The 20,691-nt window shown below is 40.0% G+C and overlaps 1 protein-coding gene across 3 annotated transcripts in view; it reads right to left on the bottom strand.

The window, feature by feature from the left end:
• Nucleotides 1-8,361: 8,361 nt before the first annotated feature.
• LOC101742655 (alpha-tocopherol transfer protein-like) overlaps nt 8,362-20,691 on the bottom strand; it is a 40,640-nt gene continuing 28,310 nt past the window's right edge. For all 3 annotated transcript variants that reach the window (XM_004930851.4, XM_004930852.5, XM_004930853.5), the window contains exons 2-7: nt 20,055-20,234; nt 15,315-15,409; nt 13,161-13,314; nt 11,503-11,696; nt 9,924-10,185; nt 8,362-9,019 (exon numbers count right to left, since the gene is read on the bottom strand). In XM_004930851.4, coding sequence (XP_004930908.1) covers nt 8,988-9,019; nt 9,924-10,185; nt 11,503-11,696; nt 13,161-13,314; nt 15,315-15,409; nt 20,055-20,234 — 917 coding nt within the window. In that variant the 3' untranslated portion in view covers nt 8,362-8,987. The remainder of the gene's footprint in view (nt 9,020-9,923; nt 10,186-11,502; nt 11,697-13,160; nt 13,315-15,314; nt 15,410-20,054; nt 20,235-20,691) is intronic.

The following is a 20,691-nucleotide window of genomic DNA, read 5'->3' as shown; positions in this document are numbered from 1 at the left end:
TTCTTTTGTTTAAATTGATTATGGTCTTTTTTTTTACTATCACAGTACCATCAATGTTTTTTTTTTTTTTTTTTATGATTGAAGGATTACTGGTGGCCCGGAGGCCTTTCCAGTTTCACCAGGACAGGTGGGCGAGCAAAGGCTCAGCCAGGAGGGGTGGGATTTGCTAACAGCTACCCGAGCGCCTCCGAAGGAGACCTAACAGCTCAAGAGCAGCTGCTTCGCGAATGAATCTACTACCGGATCGGAATCGCGACCCGCTGAGAAGATCCGGCGAGAAACTCAGCGAGCTGATTCATGGGTTAGGTTGCACGGCGAACTCTTTGTCGAGTTCGACGAGTACGGTTACCGAGGTCCCTAAGCCTGCTCCTAGAGCTGAAGGCGTCTAGTGCGAAGGTTATTGGATCTGATGGATCCGTAAGGACGTGTCTAGGGCGTCGACGGTGACTGGCTCCTGCATGGTCAGGATTCGGGGAGTAGTCAGCGGCGGCTACGATAAGGCGATTATCATGACGCATAGCCTTATCGAAGTACCGTTCCGACGCTGACTTCATGTATTTCTGTATAGATTCGAGGCCCAGGTCGTCGTGTAGGTCAATGTTCCTCACGAACCACGGAGCTCCGACGGCTAACCTGCAAAAGCGGGATTGTAGAGATTGAAGGGTGTCTATGTGCGTGCGGGCCGCGTGAGCGAACACCACACTCGCGTAAGTCATGACGGGCCTTATGCAAGTTTTGTAAAGTGTCACCTTGTTCCGAAGGGACATTTTACTCCGCTTACAAATCATGGGGTAGAGTCTACCGAGAATAAACGCGGCACGGTCACGGACTGATTTTATATGCGGGCGGAATGTCATCGATGCATCCAGGGTAACGCCCAGGTACTTGACCTTCCTGGCCCAGGGTATGGATTGACTAAAGAGAGTAATCGGGGGTGTGAGATTCCTCCTCCTAATACGGGAGGAAATCCGTGTGGAGCTTCCCCTCTGAAAGAGCACCGCAGTACTTTTCGCTGGGTTGATGTCTATGCGCCATTTTCGGAACCACTGTCCTAGGGCTAGGGCTGCGCTCTGAAGCTTCTTCGCGATTAGGGACTTGTTTCTACTGGAATAGTAAACAGTCGTGTCGTCGGCGAATAAAGCTAAATGGGTCGGCGGCGACCGGGGAATATCGTTAACGAATAAGCTAAATAGGAGGGGTGAGAGGACAGAGCCTTGCGGGACTCCAGCTGTGAGAGGTCGTAGGGAGGAGCGGGTTCCCTCGACTCGATATCGAAAAGAGCGGTTCGACAAGAAGTCCCGTATGATGAGCACGAGACTATCCGGCACACCCATGTTGAATAGTTTGAAAATCAAACCGTTGTGCCAGACTTTGTCGAACGCTTTTGCGACGTCGAAGAAGAGAGCTCCCGTGTATAACGGTTTTGGTCGATTAAGCCCCACAAGAATGTGCTCCGTGAGGCGGTGCACCTGTTGAACGCATGAGTGATTTGTACGGAATCCGAATTGTTCATCGATGAGAATGCCCTTGGATGAGACGAAGTCTCTGAGGCGTTTGTAGAGCAGACGCTCATACAGTTTGCCTAGAGACATGAGGAGGCTAATCGGGCGGTAGCTCGTCGGATGATTTTTTGGTTTACCGGGTTTATGTATGCCGATAACGTCCGCTTCTTTCCACACCGCGGGAAAGATACAGTTCGCCATAGCGGCATTGAAAATAGATGCCAACATCACGATGAGTTGGACGGGTAGAAGTTTAATAACGCGGTTGGATATACCGTCGGAACCGGGAGCCTTGCGAGGACGTAGGTCTTTGATCAAGTCTTTAACTTCCATCGGGGTGACGGGTGGTAACACATCAGAGGGTGGCAAGGAGGCTCTGCGTTCTACCTCACTGTCTACTAATTCTACATGCACAGGGTCCACGGATTGAGTGCTGGGCGTGCACTGGGTTTGCAACGTATCGGCCAGCAGCTCTGCTTTTTCGTCATCATCGAACGCCGTGAGTCGGCCTGAGGGGCCTACGAGGGGGGGCATAGTTACTACCGTATCCGATTTGAGAGTACGAGCTAAGCGGTAGTAAGACCTTTGGGAGGGCGCGAGTCCTTCTAAGAAATCAGACCATCTGGCATCTCGGACTTCGGCGATGCGAGACTTTACGTCGCGTTGTAGGGCACGCATTCGAATACGATTTTCCGCGGTAGGATACCTGTCGTAGGCGCGTATCGAGGCGTTCTTAGCTCTAAGGAGTTCCCTAATATCGTCGGACAATTTGAAGCGGTGAAGGAAGTCCTCCGCTACAACTTGTTTCGATGACCTATCTAATGTCGAGGTGATGTGTGACGTTAAGATGTCTATGGCTTCAGCGGTATCCTGAGGAGACGGGGTAGAGTCCGGGCTAAACGGTAGCGATGGTGGATCAGATTCAGCCAGGCTGATGCCCAGCGTGTGCCAATCCACCACAGTCCTCGTGACGGGAACGGAATCGGGAGCGCGACCGAGCTTCATAACGACGGGACGGTGGTCTGAATCTAACTCTGAAACTACTTCGATCGAGTGTAAGCGCAGAGTTACGTTTTTTAATAACGCTATGTCGAGTATATCCGGGCGATGCGCGATATTTAGCGGGTAGTGAGTCGGGATTAGCGGAGCGACGATATCGAAGGCGAGATTATCGACTAACGCGTCAAGCCGCCTGCCATTCGGGGTTGTGGTGTGTGAGTTCCACCTAATGTGTTTACAATTTAGGTCGCCCGCCAGAATGACAGAGCTCCCCATGCCGAGCAGCGCCTCGATATCACTGCTTAGAACGATCTTATCCGGTGGAAGATAAACGGACGCGATAACGATCGGCGCGTGTCCCGTCAGTGAGATTCGGCACACTGATGCTTCGATATTAGCGAGCGCGGGAGGATCGAGTGGGACGCAATGCAGGGCTCTTCTATAATAAATGACGGTACCACCACCACGAGCAGAGAGCCTGTCGTTCCTGACCATGTTATAGTTCGCGATTTTAGGGTCACGGCGCGCGGGCTTAAGTAGGGTCTCCTGCACTAAAAAGATATCAATTTGATGGTCACGCAAAAAGTCAGAAACCTGATCACGCTGATTTGCGAGACCGTAAGCGTTAAAAAATCCTATCGTTACGGATAGGGGCTTTATTCTACTTATATACGCCATTGATTACAGGCGGAGAGAGGGGAGGACGTACGTATTTAATGACGCGTATACGTCGGCGTATTCTTGCACAACGGCGATAAAGTGTTGTGCAGTGGAGGCAGAGCGAATGGCGTCGCCCAAAGCGTTAACGCGCTCAAAGTTGATCGACTGAAAGAAGTCGATCGCTAAAGCGAGATTGTCGGACGCGGTCGGAGGGCAAGTCGCGGGAGAGGGACGAGTCGCGGGGGCGGGACGAATCGCGGAGGAGGGAGTTGTAGCCGTGTTCATGTACGGCAGCGGTTTCGCCCAGGCCGAGACACTGGGCACCGGCGCTGGAACGAACGCTGGCTTAGCCTGCGACACAGAGGGTGCCGAGGCTTTGATGTCTGGGCCGGAAGCTCGGAGGCGGTTTTGGCGGGCGACGCGGCGATTTATTTTCGGGGCTCGGGGGCATCCGCGGTAATTTGCGGGGTGACCCTGTGTTCGACACAGGACGCAGCTAGGCGGTTCTGTCGCGGTTTTTTGATCGCGAGTGCATAGGGCCGTGGCGTGATCGCCTAAGCACTTGACGCATCGGGGGCGCGCGTGACAGTTACGGGAAGAATGCCCGTATAATTGGCAGTTATGGCACTGGCTAGGTGTGCCTTTCTTGTGTGGGGTTTCGACTGCGATTCCGGAAAGGCTACAGACCGTTCGGATGTTGAATATTTGCTTACCCTCGGGGGTAGGCTGGAGGGCGACGAGAACCATATTATATGGCTCCCTTCCGCGGCCTGTGTGCATGCGGTGTACGGAGTTAACCGGTAGGCCTTGTTCGAGAAGGTCGGCCTTGACGAGCTCGGCATCCAACTCTTTAGGGATGCCACGTATAACGGCACGGAGTTCGCGCTCCTCCTGGAGCGTATATGTGTGGAAACTTATACGCTCCTTACGGAGGTAAGAAGAGAGGGCCCTATGGTCGTCGGATGTTCGAACCTTAATTTGAATGCCGTTCGCGAGGTTACGGGCATTCGTAAAATTGATATTTTTGGCCTTAAGGGCCAGGGAAACTCGTTCCCAAGCTGCCTTCTCTTGAAGGATTACCGGGGGAGGGGTCTGGGCTTTATTTTGTGCCACCGGACGCGGCGACGGAGTGGCACGGGCTGGAGGCGCAACGGGAGTCTGAGGGCGGGGGCGCGACGCGTTCGCGGCTTTGCTAATTTTAGCGGCCGCGGGAGCTCGAGACTCCGCGGCACGCTTCTTACCCTTTTGCACCAGGGTGAATCCATCCGTCGATGAGGCGGGAGCGAGGTCGACCTCCATCTCCGAGTCAGAGTCGGAGGACGAGGAGGCGGGCGCAGGTGACCTACGAGTAGGTGTTTTGGACGGCGCGACGGAGGCCGCGGATGATCGCGCTGCTGGAACGGTGACCACGGCGGACGACGCAGCAGTTTTACTCGCCAGTATAGGCGACGCGGGAACGGCAGGCACGACGGAGGCTGCGGTGCTCGATGCAGAAGCTTTGCACGCAGGTACAGGCGACGCAGGAGCAGCGAGCTCGGTGGAGTCCACGAGAGGGCTCGCAGTGTGATCGGCCTTGAAGGCCTGAAACTCGGAAGTGAGCTTTGGGTAGCGAAGCCGGAGAAATTCCGCAAATACAGCGTCCATGATGTCTACGTGCCCAGGTGGGGCTACCCTGGGTCTTAGAAAACACTCGCCTTGCGGCGAGGCCCCAACTTCTCGGACCTGAGCGGTTCTATTGAACACAGGTGGCGATGCGGCACGATTACTGCAGGACAAAGAAAAATCACAACAAAACGGAAATAACAAAAAGAAATGGAATTAAACACTTCCAGGAAGACAGTTTGTCGGCAGATGTACCACGAACACAGAAATAACAAAAGGAAACAAAACAAATAAAAACTTCCAGGAAGAGCACTTAGTCGGCAGATGTACCACGAACACAGGCCGCGCGAACAATGGCCGGGCTAACAAAAGCCGGGCGAACAAAGGCCGGGCGATCGAGTGGTCGATGAGCACGTCCGCGCGTGACGGGTGCCTCTATCGGAGACCATCAATGTACGATAGGTGGCGGCTAAGTTGGTTTAAGAAATCGAAATTTTTCGTTTAATTACAATAGTAGTCACTGCGAAGCGTGTCCGTGTTTCGCTAGTCTTCTACATAAAGACCTAATGAAATTTATATGTATATCTATATCTATTTATTGTATCATTGATAGCATAATGACGGAAGCCTACCTTAGAGTGCCAGCAACAGCTGTACAATTAGATTAGGAACAGCTTAGGAACACATAGATGACAAAAATGCAAACAGAGCTTAAACTTTAAACACAGTTTAAATTTTAAACTTTTTGTAACTTTTAAAAGAAGCAGTAACTAGAAAAATACGATTACTACAGATAAATGATGTTGCTAGCGATATATTGCTTTCAGTTCGAGGTAGGGTCAAAATAGGACAAATAGCTGAAATTATGGAAGACCTTCAAACCTTGCTTCGTTACGATAGTTGCTGGAGCTCATAGATACCACTGATTAGGTTTTACCACACAATTTGGAATATTAGTTCGAATAAGTTGAAATAGAAAGAATTAAAATAGAAACACATACTACACATCTACATCGCAGTACCTGTATTGCACAGCTCATTTTGTTGTATTTTTTTTGTTTCTCAAATAAAGCTTTCTAATTTATAATGTTAGAAAAAGCGATGTTATTTGATTCCGCCTGTTCTAGTGCTTCATAGTATTTCATTAAGAATTAATGGCCCACGCTACTTACAAATAAAATTATAAAGACAGAAAAGTGGGATAATTGGTGTATCATAAACCTAAAAAAGCATTTTTTTGGCGATTAACATACATATACTGGTGGCAAGACCTCTTGTGAGTCCGCACGGGTAGGTACAACCACCCCGCCTATTTCTGCCGTGAAGCAGTAATTCAGTAATGCGTTTCGGCTTGAAGGGTGGGGCAGCCGTTGTAACTATATTGAGACCTTAGAACTTACAGCTCAAGGTGGGTGGCGCATTTACGTTGTAAACGTCTATGGGCTCCAGTATCCATTTAACACGAGGTGGGCTGTGAACTCGTCCACCCATCTAAGCACTAAAAAAAGTAGCCTCTATGTTTGCTACAACATTTGCGTACACCGAATTTCGAATCGAATTTTAAGTAAACCGTCTGTACCTCCACAAGTCCTTATTTTTAATTAATTGTACAATTGACAAAGCACGATGAGAATATAAAATAATTAATTGAAACACTATGCATTTATGTATGATGTCCATTAATATTTCGCTTTGTGACACAGACTCTTCTTTAATATTTCACTTTGTGTATTTTCCCCACCGAAAACATTTACATTATTAATCTGCCTAGTATTAGAATAGTAGTAGTAGTAATAGGAGTACTAATAGAAGCATAAAGGGGATTGCCCACTCTCCATAGTGTGCTAGGCCCAAGATGGACATCTAATATTACGATAAAAATGCACTGATTCAAATTCTTAAATGTATTGGATATCTAAAAAATATATTGAAATTGACGCCACTATTATAAAAAATATAATAAAAATAAAAACTCGTTTTGAGGTTAATTTTCTATATAAATAAGTGTCGGATTGTGAGATACATCAAGAACTTTTCTTTTCTTAATGTTTAAGATGTTCTTAATGTATTTTTATCCAATAGGGTATAAAAACACACTTATTTCTTTAAATATCTATATTTTCTTCATCTTCATACACAATTAGTATCATCTAAAAATAGCAAAGGAGAGCATATACACGGTTTTAAATCTCGGTCAGGGTAAAACCACAATTCACACAATGTTTTTTAGTCGTAGTGTGAAACGTTATTGATAAAAGTAAAATAAATCGAAGAAAAATCAAAACACATCCATTTTGTACGCAAGCACAACACCACAAGCAGCAAGCGAAGTATCAATCAGTCAGATTAAATTCAGTGTTGTCAGTATAAAGAAAAATAATTACATGAAATTCATATATCGATTATTTTTTTAAATAACCGATAATTGATTTATATCTTAATCTTTTTTTTACGAGTACACATTATTTTTTATGTTTTTGTTTTAGTTGTACATATTTAAATAACAATACTAGTAAAGTTTTTTTTATTGCTTAGATGGGTGGGCGAGCTGACAGCCACCCTGGTGTTGCTAAGTGGTTACTCGAGTCCACATACATCTACAACGTAAATGCGCCACCCACCTTGAGATATAAGTTCTAAGGTCTCAAGTATAGTTACAAGTTAAAGTCCAATGGGTATGTCTTCGATGTTATTTTATGTGCATAAAATCCATTAAAATCGTTTGATTAATGATAATACTTAAAATGATTTATTTATATGTTTTATTTATATACTCAAAATATTTACTTCATACGTAAAAGGATTTGAAGCTGGCAATATTTTTCCCGCAAAAATAAAAATCCTTGTTTTTTCAATAGAGTTACTTTTTTTAAACTACTTATTGTAAACTATAGTGGCGCTTATTTGCAAGAAAGTAAATGCATATTTATTAATGACAAAATTAATGCACTAAGTATTTTTTCTATAATCTATTGTCCGCTTTGGGCCTAAAATGGGCCATCCCCTTTCTTAATAATTTGTTAGTCAGATTGGTAAGATTTTAATGATAACCATTTAAGAACGCGGCCTGCCTATAGTCGATACAAACTTGTACGTATCTCATTGGATTTTTATTAAAGAGCAAATATTTGTAATTCGTTCCTTATAGATTGCTGTCATAAACATGTGTTTCATTTTCATAAATTAATTGTTTTACGACTTATATGACATGTCCTTCTTCAAACGAGGCTTGTGGAGAGTATTAAGTGGTAGGCAGCGGCTTGGCTCTGCCCCTGGCATTGCTGAAGTCCATGGGCGACGGTAACCACTCACCATCAGGTGGACCGTATGCTCGTCTGCCTACAAAGGCAATAAAAAAAAAAATATAACCTTCGAAAGTGAGAAATACTCATTGATTTTTTCATTGTTATCAGGCATCCACAAATTGACAAGTAAAATATTAATAATTAAATATAAAAATGTCTACAGTTTTTATGCAATTGTTTGTGAAAAGAATAAAATAAAATCGATACAGTTTTGGAGGAGAAAAAAGGGGAAACCGAGATGTCGTTTCCAACTTAAGTGGTTGTTTAGGTTGTAAAAATATGCAAATAAACAATTTTTATAGGAATTCAGAATTTATTAATTCTATTTATTGGATAATCAGAGATTTACACGTTTATAAATATACACACGTTATTTTTCTTTCAAAATACAAAAAAATATCATCTAAAATGAGACTGAATTTTAAATCAATAACTTTTATCAATATTTCTATTTTCTGAACCATCAACAAAATTTTATATAATTTTTTGGCGAATTAAGCTACCTCAGTCTAGCCTTTCAAAATAATTTCCTATTTAGTTATTTTGTAAAATTATATACCATTAATTTTAGTAATTTATACTGAAAAAGTATTGAGGAGAAAAGTTTGGAAAACATTGCGAGTAAACAAAACTATTGTCACGCCAATAAGAAAAACTACGTATTTATAATAAATACACCGTGAAATACAGTTGGATATAAGAATGATACATATTTAATAGAAATGTATACATGGAATTTCATAAAGTATACTGCCAAATTTACCACCCATTTGAAAACCTTATTTGTAATCTTTCAAAATATCAGTTGACGTTTAAAACTAAAATATATAGTATTATACATCAACATGTGCTTACAACTAACTATAATATATTAATATCACATCGCTTTGAAGTAGTCTCAGTGTGCGTTTTAATAATATCATTTCTTTTTGTAGCCGAACGAATTAATTGCTGAAACAAACAAAAAATTCATATTAATCATATGCATTTAGAGTACTAAGGAAATGTGGAATATTATGCAGTATTTTTTTATTCAGATATTATTTAACATAACAAAATAATTGGACTATAAAAGCTTAGCTAACGATCACAAAACATTAAAATTAAATTGTAAATTAAAGAAGCATGTTAATTATTATAAATTGAACGAATTCACAGCCCATCTAGTGCTAATAGATTTATAATACGCCCTACTGAATCGTTTGCAGAGCATTTCTTTAAATTCATCGAATTTCGAATAGAGTCGTCTATTATCAAAGGTGGCAATCTGTGCATTTGGACAAAAAAATGTTATTGATATGTCAATACAGATTGATTTGAATATAATCGTCTCCTTCAAAGAATACGGTTCAAAACCTGCATTAAATAAAGGTTAATACTTAACCTGTTATTTATGTAAGATGTCGTTCAGAAGAGTTTTGTGACTGCCAATGGAATACAAAGTCAATAATTCGTTTTTCTGATTTACCAATAATTGTCCAAAAGTCAGATTGCCGGCTTTGATAATAGTCGACTCAATAGTGCTAATGAAATGTCCCTTAACAAATTGTACTATATGAATTTAGAATTTTATTTATTTTTATTTCATAGATAGTTGGACGAGCTCACAGCCCACCTGGTGTTAACTGGTTACTGGAGCCCATAGACATCTACAACGTAAATGCGCCACCCACCTTGAGATATAAGTTCTAAGATCTCAGTATAGTTACAACGGCTGCCACACCCTTCAAACCGAAACGCATTACTGCTTCACGGCCGGAATAGGCAGGGCGGTGGTACCTACCCGTGCGGACTCACAAGAGGTCCTACCACCGTTAATAAGTTATTTATAGCCAAACAATATGAGGGAACTTACCAATAAACTCTTGATCGCACATGAGGAGTAGTTCCAGCCACTGAGGGCCTGTCACTTTTGGTATTGTGAGCGTTCCTCCATAGCAGTCCGGCAGACACTTGGGGCTGATGTGTTTGTGTAACAGCTCGCGATCGTTGCCCATGAAGATGATGCGCGACCGAAGCTTCTCCTTTAGGAATGGCTTGAAAAGCTGGAACACCATATTGAAGACGTACGGCTGGTTGATGATGTACAACCCTTTTATGCGGAGCGGTATGCATTCCTGGAAGAATTATGTTACATTTTAATAATTCAGTCTCTTAGATTCGTTAAAATATTAACATAACTAATTAACATTATCGAAGTCATTATGCATAAAGTGTGCAACCCTAGTTCTTGAAGTTGAAATGTCAAAAAAACAACCCTAGTGTATAATATGAACAGCAGTGTTCAGTTATAGTTCAGTTAACTCGGGATAAATAGTTTGGAAACACGCAACCGTTTTTATTTTTTGCGTGACGGCATTTTGATTGTGATATCTGTGAGCCAAGCATAGATATGACTTAATTGCAGTTGGTCTGTAAAACTCCGACACCAATCAAAGCAACAAAAAAAAAAGGTTTCCTTAATGCCATCCGTCAGAGATTACAGCCGCTCATGGGTTTCATTAATGCAAGGGGCACAGGGAAGCTTTTGTCTTTATCAAAAGTACTTTTTAGAAAACTTTTTTAAAATAGGAAGTATTATAACGCAGGAGAAACACCGTAGACGGAAGTTGTTCTTATAGGTTGGTAGGTAAAGGTAAGTTTCATTTTCTATAATAGCTTTGGATGAACGACGTGGAGCCAGGTCGTTCTTGGCGAGCGAGGGCTTGGTTGTACACCTGGCATTGTCAGTGTTCGTGATTCACGGTGACCACTCAATATGGATGGATTATCGCCGGTCATCGATCGATTGCAATAGAAAATTTTTTAGAGACGAACTCTGCTCTGGTAGCGTCTGATTGTGTAAAATGAGGCATCATCATCATCTTGAAACAATTCGTCGGGACACTGCTTGTTAAATTTAAGATAATTAAAAAAGTATGTCCGTATAGTCTGAAGTTTTGAAAGAGTTTTTGTAATAAATAATAGTTAATAAAAACTAAAAAACACGCTTTATATAAAATTCAACTAAAAAAATAGAAATAAATTTTAATCAATTTAAATTGAAAATAGTGTAAAAAAATTAAATTTTTAGTTGAATTTTATATAAAGCGTGTTTTTTAGTTTTTTTTAACTATTATTTATTTTTAATTTTTTACTTAAATTTTCTATAAAAGCGTATTTTGAAAACTATTAAGTACTTTAACATCAATTCTTACCTTATCGACTATAGATAAAAATTATATAAATTGGCAAAAATCTTATTTTGCAAATTGAATAATGGAATCTTATCAAATTAGTGTATTGTCATCGGTCCTCGATAAATCTACAAAGTTTGAATGAAATCTGGCCGTTTAAAGTGGATCAAAATCGCGTCTAAAGGAGTCAGTTACAAACATACAAACATACATATTGTGTGAAGCTAATATAAAGCGTGTAAAAATAAAGCGACGTACCTGCAACCAGTCTACGATTCTCTTAGCAAAAGGTGGCGTGAACTGCATGACTTGCTGCATGGAGAGACCGTCCATGTCAAAGATGACGACAGCTCCGCAGATCTGCGACTCCGGTTCCAACATGGCCGCCTCAAGGAACAACACGCAGCCTTTGAAAACCTCGTCCAGCGAACATTTATTATGCTTCCATTTCTCTGAAGTAAAAATACATAAATTTTTGATAAAATACATAATTTAGTGTTTAGTATTTATCATTCTTTAAAATATACTTTTAGTTTTAATTTAATATACTTTTAGAGATTAAGTTAATCAAATATAAATTGTGGTAAGCTAGAAAACATATCTAGTTCACGATTTAAAAACTACAAACTAATCCATAAATAATATGTTTATGTTATGTTCCCAATTTAATGATCGTTTGCCTCATTCATTAACAAAAACAACAAGATAAAAAGCTTTAATAAAAAGCGAGCATTCAGTTCTTGACGTAATAAATAACATGCTCCGGTATTTCCAGTCGATTTACAGATGGTCTGCAATTACAATGTGATGTGGTGGAAAGATGCGAATCGTACTGTTATTACGCCGTACCGATCGTACCGTGTCATTTGTGTGTTGTAAAGTCATTGTTTTGCGAGTTTAAAATTAGAATTAAAACCTTTTTGCAACAACCCACAAAAAGCGATGACGGTTCCTTTGGAACGTTACCCGGATGCTGCACCTTATTAACAAAAAAACATTCAGATTCAGTGCTCATAATCATAAATTGGTCTTTGAGGAAAATTAAATTACGTTAGCAGAGGGTCCGGGGAAAACACAAAAGATGGCCATGCCGATATAAAAACTGGCATAAATTAATTTTAAATGCCGGAAAAATAAATGTCAGAATCCAACTTGTGACCCTACGCATGCACATATACGATTTAATTCTTAAATAATTACTACCTGTTCAAGTTTATATTTTCAAGTGCCGTTTATATTAAAATTTAACTACTGAGTCACAATTCATGCGATATTTTTTAGTATATTATTTTATTTATATGATCTTTATGACTAAGTTGATTGAATCGTTCCTTGCTTGCAGTAGTTGAGCACCTAACTGGGTCTAGGGTCCTGGGTTCGATTCCCACATCGGGCAAACATTCGCGTCATAAAAAGGTTTCTTTGTTCTTTATCTGGGTGTTTAATTTGTATTTATTTAAACGTATATAAGTACAGGGCATTTTAGTTTAGGTCCAGACGACCGTGTGTGACATTTCGGCTATTATTATTATTACTGCTTAAAATAGTAAAAATGGTCACCACTTGCCCTATTTTAACGCTATTATGCATATCTAACAGTTAACCATTGTTCATAACGTAGAAAGATATGATTCTAAAAGACGAGGAGTAAATCGAAAAAGAAAACTAATCTATGTACACATAAGAGTGAAATATCACTCACATATCACGAGATCTCCGTAATTATTCGTTCTATAAACTTCGAATTTATTATTACATATATTCCTTTTGCGTATTTATTTAGGTATTTATTCCGTAAAGGTCACGATCCTCAGCACTGAGGAACACGACGCACGGAGGATATTTCGGGTTTGGTACCCATTGAGTTTCAGATGAGCCGTCTGCACGCTCATCTACAGTGATTGAAGAAAACTTACTTCCAAGTTCCAAGACGAGCACCCTCCGCCCGCACTGATCTCTGGTCGGCAGCACCGTCAGCACGTTCTCGTTGAACACATTAGTCTCCTTGCTCGGTGTTAGGCCATCGTAATGTTTGTGATGTTTCACTTTGAAACCATAGTAACGCTTTATCTGAAAAAAATAAAAAACAGATTTAAATTACACTTCGTTGCGGCGAATACGGTGTAGAGTGCAGCAGCTTTTATACCGTCAAATTCAATAATGAAGTTCCATTAGTAATGACAGAACGGCGAACGTATTATGGATTGAAATTTTTGCAGATGTTAGCAAAGTCTCCGAGATTGAGACCCTTTTTTTCCTACCTAAGCCTTGCGAATAGCCTTGAGAGGCTATTTCAGCGTAACCTTAACTAGTAGGTGAGCTCACGGGGCTCAAACCTGATGACGTTGCTAACACGAACCCAATTCGTCAAATTCAATAATGAAGTTCCATTAGTAATGACAGAACGGCGAACGTATTATGGATTGAAATTTTTGCAGATGTTAGCAAAGTCTCCGAGATTGAGACCCTTTTTTTCCTACCTAAGCCTTGCGAATAGCCTTGAGAGGCTATTTCAGCGTAACCTTAACTAGTAGGTGAGCTCACGGGGCTCAAACCTGATGACGTTGCTAACACGAACCCTAGCAAGAGCCGTGCTTTGAAGAATCTACCACCGGATCGGAAACGCGACCCACTGAGAAGATCAGGCGAGAAACTCAGTGGGCCATTCTGTCCGCAGGATCGGGAATGGTGAGCCCCGTGAACTCACCTATAAAGCCGGAATAGTAGCTGGAATAGGCCTTTCTTACCTATTAGGTAAGAATTAAAATAAAATTGGTAAACTAGGCGACATAGTTTTTTTTCACCCCATTTTAAAGCACAAAACCTCGGTTAAATATCGCGGTCACGAGTCTGTTCGACTAACCAGTTCTGTATAATACAACTGTTTATTTCTTTATATGTATTTGTTAAATTAACATGATTCCGTTGGCTTTCTCTTTGATTTGTTTTGTACGTTTCCATTTTTATGAGTTCTGTTCAGTTCTGTTTCACAGTTGAACTAGCACGAACCTACATAGTTTTTTTTATTGCTTAGATGGGTGAATGAGCTCACGGCCCACCCAGTTTTAAGTAGTTAAGTAGTTAGACATAAACGACGTAAATTTCGCCATGCCCCTTGTGACATTTTTTTTCCTACCTTTGCTGATAGCCTTGAGAGGCTATTTCAGCTTCTCCTTGATGTGTAGGTGAGCTCACGGGGCTCAAGTCGGGAGTGTTGCTAACACCAGCCCTAACATGAGCAGTGCTTCGCAGAATCTACCACCGGATCGGAAACGCGACCCACTTAGAAGGTCCGGCGAGAAACTCAGTGGGCTAGTTTTAACATGAGTTTTAAGTTTCGTTTTATAGTACAATGGCTGCCCCGCCCCTCAAACCGAAGCGCATTATTGCTTCGTGGCAGAACTATTTCTGCGCCTATGCGGGGTGATGGTGTCTACCCGTGCGGGCTCACAAGGCACCACTATTAAAGTAGTTTCGTATCGTGTTACGGTCTACCTTAAATTTTAATAATACTCTAACATCAATGAATCAGAGCGTAGTAAGTAATTATATTTTTAGACGTGCTGAGTGGGCATTCACCTTAGTTAACATAACTAGCAATACAATCAGCGTTGCTTGAATTTTACATACTGCTTTCCGAGGATATCAGTCTTTATTCTATGGTATTCAGAATCAAATGCTTAATAATAATCAATTGCATTGAATCGGGTATGCATTTTCCAAACCAAAAGATATCGAATGACATAATAAGACAATATTATAGCGGCAATCACTTTGTGATTTCTATGGGATCCGGTAATCAATTAACACTAGATGACCTTGAAGTCTTTTACCCATTTGATGCATGAAAAATCATTGTGTTATGATAGAATTAGCACGATTATATTGTGAACAACAAAAGAATGCGCATTTCACACGTGGTAGCAGTGAAATCATTTTTCTGGTAGACTGATTCTTCTAGAATATAGAAAATAAATTAGTTTTATTTAAGGTTGCTTTTTCGTTTCAAAAAATTTCAAATCCTATGGGCGCCAAAGAAATGGATTATTTAACAAATATTTCAAACTTACCAAATCATAGGCGCTCTCCGGATAAAACTTGCACGGCCTTAAGAATCTAATTAGCCAAGCTTCATTGTTGAGAGGAACATGCATATCCGTATCTTCTGTGAAAATAATAGAGAGAGAGAGAGTGTATTAGAATTTTGCAACACAGGTACGAAGAAACATTTTGTTTAGGGTTCGTGCGTGTATGACATCGATATTATCTTTCACCTGTTATAAAAAGTTGACGGAATTGAACATTTTTGTTTAGGTATACGCTATACATCCTATACCGTATGTAACCAGAAGTGTTTTAATGGCAATAAAAATATTCCGATGGCAATAATAAAATATAAAAAATATATGAATCGAGCGAGAATCGTGACCCTTTCTAAAGATCCGGCGAGAAACTCAGAAGGCTAAGATACGTAAACTTTAAGTTTAGCTAGTTTATTTCTATTTATTTTTAATATAATATATATTAATAGGGTTTAATAGTAGCAGTCGCCTTTCTCGAAAAAAGGTAGAACTTGATAGAATTGATGGTTTAAAAAATGTGTTTGATTTTCTCTCAAAAAAATTGTTGAATACATATACAACTGTACTTAAATTGAAAGGCAAAAGAACACTGGTTTTGTTAGCTACTAAAAATAACTTACAACCTTGACTTATTTTAAGCCGTTTAATTTTGTTTAGGTACTTGTAAATTAAAAATCACTCCAATCAAAACTATGTTGGTACCTAGCAAATCTACGTTAATCCAGGAAAATATCTAGAAACCAATAGATGACTAAAGTATTTCTATTATTATTCCGTTTTCGGATCTTCATAATGTGTATTTAATATTTTAATAATTGCCGCATCAAATTATATGAGACATTAAAAAACACTTATGATTGTGTCACAAATAGTAGATTAGCTGTGCTATCATTAAGCTCTGTGTAATGTATATATGTAAGAATAATATATGTATAATCTTTGTATTTTTTTAATCTATGTTTGTAGACGTGTAAATTATGTGCATAAAGTGGCGGATGAAAGGCGATTGCATGCAGCAGAGATGCGAATGTTGCGCTGGACGTGTGGAGTAACGAGAATGGATAGAATACCTACGGAATGAATGTTAGAGGACGTCTGAAAGTGGCACCTGTGACAGAAAAGCTGAGAAGTGCGCGTTTGGGATGGTATGGACATGTGATGAGACGAAATGAAAATGAGGTTGGTAAAAGTGTTAGCTATGAATGTGGAAGGCTATAGAGGAAGAGGTAGACCTAAGAAGAAATTGATGGATTGCGTGAAAGACGATTTGGGTAAGATGGGGAGCGAAGAAATGGTATATGATCGAAGAGTATGGAAGGAGAAAACATGTCGCGCCGACCCCAGGTGACTGGGAAAAGGGCAGGAGAATGATGATGATGAGACGTGCAAATTAACACGCTTGCAAGTTAACAGTGCGGATTCATTGCGAATATTGTTATACTCATGTAAAGCTTTCCTTCTTTGAGAACGGTTAGCTGGTAGATAACTCAATTGTTGAGTTAAGCTTGCCATTTTTTTTAAATCTTATCGCAATTACTGTATTATATTAACAGTGTGTACAAATAAAGAATAAAGAATTGTTTTCTTAAGCACACATTTACTTCATGTTGCGTTTTTACCAAGTCTTCAACATTGGGAATCTTTTGACAGTAATAAATATTACAGAGTATGGCGAATTTCATAATTAGCTTAATTAAGTATACTTAGGACTATTCAAAACCTAGTCATATTTTGAATATTTCAAAGAAACTACAACAAGCGAGTTGTACAACTGAAACATGTCAAATGCTTAAAAACAATAATATGATAATAGATACATGCTTAGTAAATGTAACATAATTTGCTAAAATACATCCTTTTTATATAAACTCATATACTATAAGTGTATACTTATGAGTTTATTTAAACCTTTCGTTGCTTGTATCGTACTCGTGTTCCAAGTTCTCATGAAGTAATTACGTCAAGATTATACTATTATTAAAGGTTAGGTTACAACCTTCTTACGTGGTAAAACGATGAAATGCATGGAATTATTACCCATGCGTCTACTTAGTTCTTAATCTATACGTTGTAAGGGAACTATTTCGAAGAATGAAATCGTAGACAGCACAAATGTTTTTTGTATGTGAATTTTAAAAGTAGGGCTTGCGTGGCGTACGGCGCTTCTTTTATCTTTTTTTATTCGCATTTTTTTTATTGAACTATTCGCTGGTAGCCTAAGGTTATTCCAGTAAAGCGCGGACGGTTAGGTAAGCTCACACACAGGCTTAGACTCAGAGAATTCGCTAACATTAGCTCTAGCAAGAGCGGTACTTCTCAGAATCTAGCAATGGATCGGAATCGCGACCCAGTAAAAAAACCCGGCGAGAAATTCAGTGGGCTGATGCATGGGTTAGTTTGCACGTTGGACTCTTCGTCTTAATACACGAGTTCGGTGACCGGTTCTTGAAGAGCCTGAAAGCATTGAGAGTGGATTCAGGGGAACCGACAAGACATGTTTCCGGGTATGGGTATAATTGGCAGCCATGTTAAGGAGGTTATTGTATCGCACCGCTTCATCAAAGTAAGACGCTTCTGCTAGCTGCCTTTGCTCTTATGCGTCCATAACAGAATTTCATTAAACGACTAACAAGTACTTATGTATTATTTATACCATTTAACAAATTAATTTGGATTGCAATATCGTTCAGTCTTGTGAAAACTTCCTGAAAACGAGCTCTTGATCCACTAAAACTAAAAACATGATAGTATAGCAGCGTCCGCGTTAAGCTGTGACGTCACAGTCTCAATATTTTTTAACTAGTTTGCAATTGAATAGCCGTTTCATACTTCGTAACGAAACGCATGATTGCTTCGTGGCATAAACAGTACGATTTACTGATAGTGAAAGCGTCCGTGGCGTAACGGGTTAGACACAAGATATATTCGCATTGAGGGATGCGGGTTGCAGAGAATTATAATCATCATCAAAGAAATCACATTGAATCAGATTATGCCTGTATTAAAATTGATGAAATAATAAACTTCTTGTGGACTCGTTATTATCTACGACTAGTTGACAGGGCAGACTTCGTAGTGCCTCAATCGATAAATAAAATGCCTAAACTTTTGTATAAAATAAACTTAAAACAAACAAAAGGAATCCGTCCGACGGGGGACACATCAAAGGAAAAACTAAATTGTTATTTTATTTCATTCCGAGTATTTTCATATTAATCTACCTTTTAAACCTTCTCTGGACTTCCACGAATAATTCAAGACCAAAATTAGCCAAATCGGTCCAGCCGTTCTCGAGTTTTAGCGGGACTAACGAATAGCAATTCATTTATATATATATATATATATAGATAGATAGATTATTAATAATAAGCGTTATTAAACTTATAATTGATTTGACTGTTCATATTTTAAAAATAGATTTGACAAGAAACTTTGTTGTTCGTATTTCCTGTTTTTAAGGTAAAATCTTCCACTGAGGTGTTTTTTTTCGATAAGTTGATGGCTAGCGTTGAGGCTTTGTTCAGAAGTTTTAAAATTATTCCATCATTCACAATTGTCTACGAACGTAAACTGCTGGACTTAGACAAGACTAATCGTAACTACCTTCGATCATCATTACTATTGTTGATCGAAGGTAACTACACTTTTTTTAAATGCAAGAAATAAAAGGCTTTTTATTTTATTTATTTTATTAATCGTAACTACCGGGCTTATATTAGGCACATCCAGCGGACTCCCACGACCTTCGATAGATCGTTGGTCTACCTAGTAGGAGGTATACCTAGTAGGAGGTATACCTACACCAATATCAAACCCGCAAAATTACAATTTGCGTAATTACTGGTGGTAGGACCTTTTGTGAGTCCGTGCGGGTAGGTACCTGCCTATTTCTGCCGTAAAGCAGTAATGCGTTTCGGTTTGAAGGGTGGGGCAGACGTTGTAACTATACATGAGACCTTAGAACTTATATCTCAAAGGTGGGTGGCGCATTTACATTGTAGATGTCTATGGGCTCCAGTAGCCACTCAACACCAGGTGGGCTGTGAGCTCGTCCACACATCTAAGCAATAAATAAAAAAAACCGCCGCTTCCAGTGCACTGTCATCACTCGACAACGTTTTGGCTCCAGTGGTCATCGACAAGCAACGTGTCCTGCTCACTACCACTTCAACCTCACAATTATTTGGGCTATGTCGGTTACCACGGTTCTCCTGCGACTCATCTATATTTGTTTGTACCGGAAGCTCCCTGCAATGCCCTTTCAATTGAGTGACTTTAAACCTTCTGGTTAAGCGAAACGTATGCGATCACTTATAAGTGATATTATACTTCAAACGGCCGTCTGGTGTAGTGGTAAGTGACATGGTCACTACACAAGGGGGTCGCGGGTTCGAATCCCGCCAAGGGAAGATATTTGTATGATAAATATAAATGTCTTTTCCAGGGTTATGAATGTATATTAAATATATGTATGTGTATAATAAAAATCTTACATTTATTTCCGTTATCTGGTACCGGTAACACAAGCTCTTTACGAACTTAGCACGGGACCAGTTAACGTGGCGTGATTGTTAGTAAATATTTATAGTTATTTATATATTTATATTTATACTTATGTCATTTGGTCAAAAACTTTCGTCTAGAAACTTGGTTTTTGGCACGTTTCTCTGTCAGTCTAACGCTACTATATTGATCAATAGAATTAGAAAAAATGGTTGATACGCTTACCACTAAGAAGTCTTTTTAACTCTTCAACAGCTGGTTCGACGATTTCTGGTATTTCTCGAAGTTCTCTTCTGGCAATCTCTCTGACCGACTCACGTGGTTCATCCAACTCGAACTGCAGTAAGAAGTCGCCGAGTTGGACGCCCGGCAGCTTTTCCAACTCAGTCAGCATGTGTTGTGATACTGAAAAAAAAGACCAAAATTAGCCAAATCGGTCCAGCCGTTCTCGATTTTTAGCGAGACTAACAAACAGCAATTCATTTATATATACATATATAGATAGAAAATAGATAGAATAACGAAAATAACAGCAACAAAGACGGCTGCCGCCCGGCCAGGTGAAGTGATGGCTGGATGGTGGATTCGGAATGGACGAGGAGAGACCGAGCTCAGTTGGGTGGATTGGGAGAGGCCAATACCCAGCACAATGGAAGGTTCACGACTGTTGATGATAACAACAAGTTTTAATCCTTGAGTTTAGCAAAGTCAGGATAATTATTCGCGGGAGAGATAAGAGATAAGGTACTCAATATTACTAGCACTAGTGCATACCATGAGTACGACAGCGGGATATATAGAATTCGAGAAAATAATTTGACATCGATTCTTAAAAGCTTTTGTCTCCAATATGTTAATTATA

This window comes from Bombyx mori, chromosome 4 (genome assembly GCF_030269925.1).
Source record: "Bombyx mori chromosome 4, ASM3026992v2".
NCBI classification, from domain to species: Eukaryota; Metazoa; Arthropoda; class Insecta; order Lepidoptera; family Bombycidae; genus Bombyx; species Bombyx mori.
Note: the sequence above shows the minus strand (reverse complement) of the source record. Positions and strands in the feature narration are given on the sequence as shown.